Consider the following 9564-nt stretch of genomic DNA (forward strand, 5'->3'; position numbering starts at 1 on the left):
CGTTAAATAAAATAAATCTGGCAACAATAGCATAGGGGCGGTTTCATAGGATAGCAGAAAAAACTTGGGATAGTTAATTATTAAAGTATAAATCGAGCATACCAATGAAGAGTGCGATGGAAAGTCCGATGGCTGACCATAGAGAGTACCGTCCACCGACCCACTGCCAATACACATAACATACATAATTATGATGAACATAAAATTAGCCTTGTTCTGAGAAAACTGGGCTTAATGTGTAATCCTAGATAATCCTGCGCAGTTTGCACAGGCTAATCAGGAACGACACTTTCCGATTTCATGGAATTTTGTTCAGGGGAAGTCTCTTCTAAACAAGAGATGTGTTTGTCAGAAACACAATGCCCCCTTATGCGCCGTTTTTGTTGTTGTTTTTTTACCTTTGACCTTGAAGGATGACCTTGACCTTTCACCACTCAAAATGTGCAGCTCCATGAGATACACATGCATGCCAAATATCAAGTTGCTATGTTCAATATTTCAAAAGTTATTGCAAAACTTTACTGTAAGATTAAAGTTTTGGGACAGGATGACAGACAGAAAGAAAGAAAGACAGGCAAAAAAAATATACCCCCGATCTAACGATCCGGGGGCATAACAAAAAACCTATTTAGGTAAAAAGTGTTGTCCCTGATTAGCCTATGAGGACAACACAGGCTAATCTGAGATGACTCTATTCTAACATACATTAAGCAACAATTTCCATAAGGAGGCTTAATTGAAGACCAAACAACCAATCATGATTTTTTGAAAACAAAGCTACCCATATGTATAAAACACTTATATCAAGAGTTCTTTTAGTTTAAACCTATTTGTTTAAGCTTGATTCCACAGAAAGCCAAAGGCTAATTTGAAACGCTCTCAAGTCCATTTCCTGGGACTAGAACCAGTACTTTGTGTCTATGGGGGAAATCAAAAGAACTCTTCCACAAAGGGGATCGAACCCATGACCTTCCTATCGCTAGGCGGACACCATATCCTCTACACCACTGCAACTCAAGAGTTCTTTTGTTTGTATGTAGGATTTTTCACAATTTTCATCAGTAATTCAGTTGCTCAATACACTTCTTGATGGAAATCTGGTTTACCAGAACTCAGCAAACATACCTTTGCCAGTAGCTGACAATAACCGTCTTTTAATAAAAAATTGGGGAAGATTTCTGTAGAAACACATTTAAGTCATGCGGTCAGGCTGGGTATTGAACACACTATCCTTTGGTCCTTAGTCTAGCACTCTACCTAATGAGATCGTTAAAACTAAAGTCTCAAGGGAAAATGATGGTAGCTGCAAATCTATTCAAACTGGAATTAAACTTATATTGTTTACAACTGACAAAGAATAATTTATTGACATGAGTGTGTTATTCCTTATCAAGCGTTACACTTTAGACCCATTTCTGCCTTCAATGACCATGTATGTAGTTTGCCTGGCCTCAAGACACAAAATCGAATTACAAATCAACATTTCTTATAACAGATACTTACATCCCAGAATTCAAACATGTTTTCTTCACTGATACCAAACTCTTTCACCAGTTTCTGCAAGAAAAGAAACACATCATGCCCCTGCATACTATGGACAGCAAAATGTTAATTCTTAACAAAGACAAGACATATACATGTATATACCAATGACATTTAACACAGGAGAACGGTTGAATTATATATACTTTTCAATTATATATACTTTTTAGCAAATTGTATTTTAACATCATATAAGGGAAATATTTTAGTACTTACAGTGTTTGTAGACAGTGCAACAAAGTGCTTTGCAACTGCACCAACCTGAAATGAATTTAGAGATAATCAAAGAATAACTTCAAACTTGAAACTTATCTTTTAATGAACTTACAACTTTTTTTTACTGTCATTTATTATATCTCCAGAGCAGTCATTATTTCCATTTGTAGAAACATGCTAGAAAGAGAATTAATAAAATTCTTACCATCAAGAAATATTCAAAGTCCACAATTTGCGAATGAACAAAGACACAAAAGCTGATAGTGATCAATATTTAGTAAACCCATGTAGCAAAAATGGAGGTTAAAAAAAAACCAAACTAGAAATGGCGTGACAGAGGCCGACACATATCCCCACGTGGCATGTTTGACCCAGGGGCGCCCAAAGGTTGGTAATGGGGCCATGCATAGTTAAGATTGACTGTATTGTCATAAGACATGTTCAGTATCAATTTGAAGTTAATCGGTGTAGAAATGAAGAAGTTAATGTAAATTAAATGAGTGAAAATCTCTGACCTGGCCTCACTCCAACCCCCATAACTTTTGACCCAGGGGTCAGATCAAAATTCCAAACAGTGCACTGTCGTTCATATGCTCATGGCTACCATGTGTGTAAGTTTCAATGTTCTAGTGCTAATAGTGTAGGAGGAGATAGTGGCCAGAACATACTGAGGGACAGACGGCGGAGATAACCACATAATAGTTTTCAAAATCAAAACACAGACCCCAAGTTCAAGGTCAAGGTCACAGGGGTCAACTATTTTATGCGCATGGAAAGGTGTTGTCCTGATACACATGCACACCAAATATGAAAGCAATATCTGAAGGGACACAGTAGTCATGAGCCCTTTTTGAATTGCAGTTGCAGATTTCGAAACCTGAACGCTGACCGCAAGTTCAAGGTCATGGTCACAGGGGTACAAAATTGTATGCGCATGGAAAGGTGTTGTCTAGATACACATGCATACCAAATATGAGAGCAATATCTGAAGGGACACAGTAGTTATGTGCCTTTTTCAAATTGTGGTCGCAGTAAATTCTCTGACCTGGCCCCACCCCAACCCCCATAACTTTTGACCCAGGGGTCAGATCAAAATTCTATCGATGTCACTGTCGCACATATGCTCATAGCTACCATGTGTGTTAGTTTCAAGGTTCTAGTGCTAATAGTTTAAGAGAAGTTAGTGGCCAGGACGAACGGACAGACGGCGGAGATGATCACATTATCCCACTTATTCTCTGAAAAACATGGGGATAATTATTAAAATAGGTTGTGCTCTGTGATAACGGAGTTTAAATCAGGACTGCACAGGCTTATCTGGAACAACACTTTCCGCATATGCATTAAACCCTGTTTTCACAGAGCACAGCTCAAATAGTTCCACTTGAGCTCTATTCACTTTCACAAGTGGGGCTTATTTAATTGTCAGTATTTTCTTAAGGCTTGTACACACAAATAAAGATTTGGCATAATCTCATTAATAAACAAGATGCTGTGTTCAATAATCATAGAAGCCTCCAGTTGAATGGAACTACTCAAGCTTTTTTGTAATAGTATTGACGTTAAGCGAACTGTAAATTTGTGTTAACCAGAAGTTGAACCTTCTGAATTAGTTCAAAAACAGGTCAAAGTCAAGGTCACAGTGAAGTCAAGTGATATGGGAGTGTTGATGAAGTTCAAAGACATGATCCATAAAAGCATCAACGCTTTAACGAGGCATTATTGATATTAAACAAAACACATCAATTTGGGTTAACCCTTTACCACTTAGAAACGTATTTTGACGCATTTGTGGTCCCTCAGAAAGTTACATTTCATTAAAGACCGTTCTTACTATATTCATGTTTTAAAGGCTTCATTTCAAACCCTTAGATACTGATGAGCAGCAAACAGCATAAAACCTGAACAGACTGCGAGTAACTCGCAGTCTGTTCTGGTTTTAATGCTGTTTGCAAAAGCCATTTTCACTTTGCTTCTGAGTGGGAAAGGGATTTATGACACTCACAATAAGTCCAAAATTAGGTAAATATAAAAATGTTGAAATAAGAGCAGGTGATGTTGGTGTCTGGCAGTGTTCAAAGAAATCATCCATGCAAATATCAAAGCTTTGTAGGAAGCATTCATGGTATTATCTGAAGTATGTTATTTTGAATTAACCTCATTCGTATGTAAGGAAAATCAAATGAACAAACAGGGAACAGACTTGCCAATATAACCAGTGATCAAAATGACAGGAAAATTGCTGTATGCCTTTCGACACCAGTAGATGTGGGAGAAAACACCTTTATTTCTAAAAAAGGCCACCTACATCTCCTTTGCAGTGCTGCAGCAGCCAGGCCTTGGCAGAGTTTGCATTGGTGATAGTCTCCTGAGTGGTAAATGTCTACAACAGAAACCAATTATGCAAGGTTAACCCTTTGCATGCTGGGACATTTGTCATCTGCTGAAATGTCGTCTGCTGAATTTCTAAAATTAGCATTTTCTTCGTTTTTTTTCAAAGAATACTATCAGAATAGCAAACAGTTTGGATCCAGATGAGACGCCATGTTCTGTGGTGTCTCATCTGGATCCAAACTGTTTGCAAAGGCCTTCAACATTCGGTTCCCGCACTGAAAGAGTTACCTGTGGTTTGCAAATACCAAATAAAAACACAAATAAAAGAATCATGTACAGAAACAGCCAATGTAACCCTTAACCACTAAGATAGTATTTTGACGCATTTGCAGTCCCTTAGTAAGTTACATTTAATTAAATTCCTTTCTTACTAAATTCAAGTTTTAAAGGCTTCATTTCCAACCCGTAATTACTGATGAGCAGCAAACAGCATAAAACCTGAACAGACTGGGAGTTACTCGCAGGCTGTTCTGGTTTTATGCTGTTGCAAAAGCCATTTTCACTTTGTTTGTTATGGGGGAAACGGCTATGGACATAAATAAAGGAAACAGTGTACTGAAACAGCCCATTTAATTACTATTTGTCCATTTTGAAACAGAACCTTCATTTTCTGCCAGTGACCTGTGTTTGAATTCCAGCTCCATTCTCAATCTAAAAAAGTACACATTTTCCCCAAATGAATTCCTAAAATTCCTAATTGCAAGTCATATTCTTCATTATTTTTGTATCTATCAAAATGTTAATATCTTCTACCTATCTAGTTCTGAGAATAGAAACTTAGCCATTATAATTCTAAAACACTTTTATTGTAACTTGTATAGTATTTGTAAGCAACAACAAAAACTATATTTCTCAATTTTTGTCACAACAACACGATTTTTCCCAATAAGTGTTAAATGATTTTAAAATGGCTTATGAATGATGATGAAGTTACAATCTGGAAGGATTTTATGGAAATATGTGAACTTTAACCTCTTAAGCAAAACCTTCACCTTTGAGGTAGAGGGATGGCTGTTACAAGCCACACACAGTGTCCTAATGATGGTCATTTGTAATAATTTATTTCAGATTTGCATGATAAATGACGAAGTTTTAATACGCATAACCAGTTTCATGGTCAAATTTAACCTTTGACCTCTTAGAGCGTTTGACCTGATTTTGACATGTTGTCTCTTCTTGGTAGTCTTTTGTGGTTATTTTAAGACTGCATGATGAATGAATTAGTTATAGTCCAGACAAGCACGCATAAATTAAGCCTGCACAAACACTTTTCTATAGTGACTATATCAAGCTTTCTCTAGAAAAAAGATACATTTTGTTTTGATCAAACAAAAACAAATCCTGTATCCGTTTTCAAAAAAGGAAAGCTTAATTTCAATTAATTGTTGTTGTCTATACATATAATTTGTCAACACACCTACCTTTGAGGCAATAATGAAGAGGGTGGTTTCCGGCCTCAATCGTTTCAGTGTCTTGGCCATGTGGGTACCATCAATGTTGGAAACAAAATGCACATTGGGGCCTCTCTGATATGGCTGCAGGGCCTCTGTCACCATCAGGGGTCCCTGAAAAGCACAATTACATCAACATACCGATACTTTGAACAATTGATTACCACTACATTCCTTTTATTAAATCTTTCACAAAGAATAACTGTAAAGTAAGATTAATAAAAAAAAACAGAATTGAAATCACATGCACAATTTACCATTAAAAATAATAAGTACATGTTTTTATTGTTTATTTAATGAAGGATTTTGTTCTGAATCCTATATATTTAAAATATTTTTCAGTTTGATGAAATAATATTTGATTTTCCTTGCAAAGATTTGTATGATCAAGACTGCCAATCCCACAGATGTTGTTCCTCACCAAATCGGAGCCTCCAATGCCGATGTTTACCACGTCCTTTATCGTCTCACCGGAGAATCCCTTCCATGCCCCTGACTGTACGGACGTGCAGAACTCCCTCATGTGCTTTAGGACTGCATTTACATCTGGCATCACCTGTCAAGAAAATGTGTAATGGCTTTGTGCTATTATGAAAAATACTGCATTGAGAATTATGTAAAACTAATTATTGAACTACCAGTAATTATTGATTTTACACCGGTTTGTAAAATATTGAAGTGATCATACAACATCATGTAAAACATCAAACTTCTCAATATGCTCATTAACTTCTCAAACTATTTAATGTTGTAAAGCTTTCGCTGCAAAAGAGCTAAAACAAGTAAGTCTTAACTGAACATTGAACTTGTTATTGAAAATAAGACATAATTTGACTTTATCATTGAATGATTATCATATAAACCATTATTGTTTATATTCACATCCATATTATCAAAAGCCCTGTAAAACAATGACTTTATATTTAAAAGTAAAACAATAAATTTTGCAGGGAAAATCAGGTATTAAGAATTAAACATATAAAGAACAATATCAATTGAGTTACCCGGTATGTGAGTATTTTAATAAGAAATTAATGGTGATTTATTGTGTTTTTATCTACATTATTAACCAAGGATCAAAGTTGTTGAAATCAATGAAACAAACAGATACTGATAAAAAATTAAGTATATGCTATTTTAAATGCTAAACATTCTGCTGTTTCCTACTGAAGCTTTTATAAGAAATTATACACCCACATTTTTGCCATTGACCAAGATAGGGGTGTTAACCCTGTTGCGCAAGGCAATATGCAGTACAGCCCTATCCTCTGTGAAGTTGATTCTCTCCCCTCCAAACATGGCCTTGCGCATTTCTTCTACTTTCCTTTCACGACACTGAAAATGAAAAATATATTTCAGAACATTGCATTCCACATTAAAAAAACAAGCAATAAAAAGCCTAAAAACATTGAAATGTAAAATACATGTACCTTAGTACCGGAAACTGGCTTATTAGTTAAAAATCTGAATGTTTTTTATGAATCACCTTAAGCAAAATTTAATTTTATATCAGTATTTGTTAACATAGTTAAGTCATTGTTAAAGTGGATAATTTTCAGAGAAATGGTTTAAATTTTAGTTCTTCTTGAATGTTCTGAGCTTTAATGGGTACATACATACAGCTCATCGTTCTTCTTGATTAAACCAAATTCAATGTCCAAATAATAAGTCTCAATTTTGTCTATTAATTTGAACTCAATCAACCTAAAACAGCGCTACAAACACAATACCTGTAACCATAAATATCAATTTGCGTGTTGTTTGTGGATAAATGCTCAAAACTAAAAGTTTATAAAAATCTGTTATCAAACAGAAAGTCAATGTTTTGAATTGACGATTCGATCTATCTTACGGAGGTTCCGTAGAACGTCGGTGTATTACGATTGGTTAATTAGACACGAGATCTATCTCGCGGGGGATTCCAGAGATAATCGATAGCGTATTTTCAAATTCGGAATACTCAGCTTTTTCCATTACAAAAACTTACACTTTTTCATAAACCGTTGACGTGTTGAAACTTTGGATTAATATCATTATTATGCGAGCACACATCACGTAAGTTGTTTTAATTTGCGCATTAGTGATATATATAAGATCTGTTTGTGTTTATTTATGCCAGAAAATAGTTTTAATAGCTGGGAGTTGGATTAATGCAATTAGTTCAAATTTTAATCATAAATACAAATCAAACAAAAAGATCACATACCAGATCAAACAATAACTTCATCACATCTTCATTAACTAAATTCTTTGAGAAATCCAGCAAAAGATCACCATCTTTGCCAGATATATTTGCACTGAAAAAAGATGCATTAACATTGTTAGCTAAAGAAACTTCAGCGTACAGTTTATATAGTATTGACAGACCTGTACGCTGAAGCAAACCCCATATTGAAAGTCAACCAGAGTCATAACATATTTATGTCACGCTATAAATCAAAGACAGTGCATTTTCTTGGATACATTTCTACATATATTGGTAAATGAATATAAATTACTGCATCAAGGCATATTTTAAGGTTCAAATGTTTTAAATTAAAATGCATCTTACAACAGATGAAAATAACTCTCATCAGCCTGAATTCACAATTTCGACGCCATTGTCGCTTTGTCACGTGACGAGTTTTCATTTGGATACTTTTAGATCGACCTTGACATTATGGCTGAAATGGTAAACATTACTTTCGTTTTCTGAAATTAATTATTTGTGATTAACAACTTATGTCTGGTGGATTAAAATACTGATTTCAAAGTGAATCAGGTAATTTTAAATATTTTTACTTTGAGTTTGTATTTACACTACAATTTGTTTACAAAACAAGAAAGAATAATTTAAAATACCGGGAAATGTCATTCTGAATTGGAAAACACTTAAGCACATGGTATGTTACTAAAAATAGAAATAACGTCATATGACCATGAAATCTCGGGAGATTCGCATTTCAAAATTTTTGTTGCATCGCTGTTTTTGTCGATATGTTAGAGCAAAAAAGATATATTTTAAATGCTTAAGATAGTATTTTGTATAAGAATATATCAGTTAAATGTGAAATATGTCAATCTTTCCGATCAAGTGGTCATTTGGCCCAATAACTGCTTGTAAAAGCTGTTTTGGACCGGTCTTTGTTAACTGTCAACTTTTCGGGTATTTCTGGTTGACTTTCCTAATGGGGTTGGTCCATAACTTCAAAGTCAGCCAGTCAAAAAAGACTAAAAAATCTTAAAAAGCGATATTTAAAGTTATGGTAGCCAGAACTAAAACATTGTAAATGATCAGGAAACATTTATTTACAAATAACAGTAATTTAAATATTAACTGATCTTTAATTGTATCCCTTTGAAAGTTATATTCAATTAAAAGCCTTTCTTACTAGATCCAAGTTATAAAGGAATCCGTTCCAATCCTCCGATACTGATGACCAGCAAAAATAAAAAAAACTGAAATGTTGAAAAATTATAAAAATGTAAACAAACCTAAATTTTTGGAATCGGGAAGGATCCTTTTTAAACATGTCAAGCATGTTCAGCGATTGTCCATGTTTGTCGAAGTAATTCTGCAACGCCTTAAACGATGCTTCAGATGTCAGACCTGGTCTTTTAATAGATGTCATCTTTGGGAAAACTTTTAAACTTTACGATATGAGAATTAAAGCTACGGACTCTGCGAAAGTAACCTTGCCGAACGGCCTTGACATTGTCTATGTAAGGTTACAATATACTAAATACTTGTTTCATGTAGGAATACTTGTTTCATGTAGGGCTGTACTCTCTAAAAAAATATCATAGTTGACTCGAAGGCATGTTTTACATCTTAAACTATTGTTCGGGTTTTATCTTTCGGAGATAATGGTAGGGAATAAATAGGTGTTCACGACCGAATCCCTGACATATGATAAACTTGGAAAATTTAGTAAAGCCTTGCACTGAAAAAGATTACATTCCACTAAGAAACGACCGAAAA

General features: G+C 34.8%; 1 protein-coding gene across 2 annotated transcripts in view; it reads right to left on the bottom strand.

Annotated features, from left to right (window-relative positions):
- Window positions 1–9313, bottom strand: part of LOC127845154 (glucose-6-phosphate isomerase-like) — a 73399-nt gene extending 64086 nt beyond the window's left edge. Inside the window, exons 1-9 of one of the 2 annotated variants that reach the window (XM_052375888.1) lie at window positions 9078–9313; window positions 7810–7900; window positions 6801–6938; window positions 6025–6159; window positions 5574–5717; window positions 4067–4141; window positions 1759–1803; window positions 1504–1557; window positions 103–163 (exon numbers count right to left, since the gene is read on the bottom strand). In XM_052375888.1, coding sequence (XP_052231848.1) covers window positions 103–163; window positions 1504–1557; window positions 1759–1803; window positions 4067–4141; window positions 5574–5717; window positions 6025–6159; window positions 6801–6938; window positions 7810–7900; window positions 9078–9214 — 880 coding nt within the window. In that variant the 5' untranslated portion in view covers window positions 9215–9313. The remainder of the gene's footprint in view (window positions 1–102; window positions 164–1503; window positions 1558–1758; window positions 1804–4066; window positions 4142–5573; window positions 5718–6024; window positions 6160–6800; window positions 6939–7809; window positions 7901–9077) is intronic. The other variant, XM_052375887.1, reaches the window with a different exon arrangement.
- Window positions 9314–9564: the final 251 nt, after the last annotated feature.

The sequence above is a fragment of the Dreissena polymorpha genome, chromosome 9 (assembly GCF_020536995.1).
Source record: "Dreissena polymorpha isolate Duluth1 chromosome 9, UMN_Dpol_1.0, whole genome shotgun sequence".
Lineage (NCBI taxonomy): Eukaryota > Metazoa > Mollusca > Bivalvia > Myida > Dreissenidae > Dreissena > Dreissena polymorpha.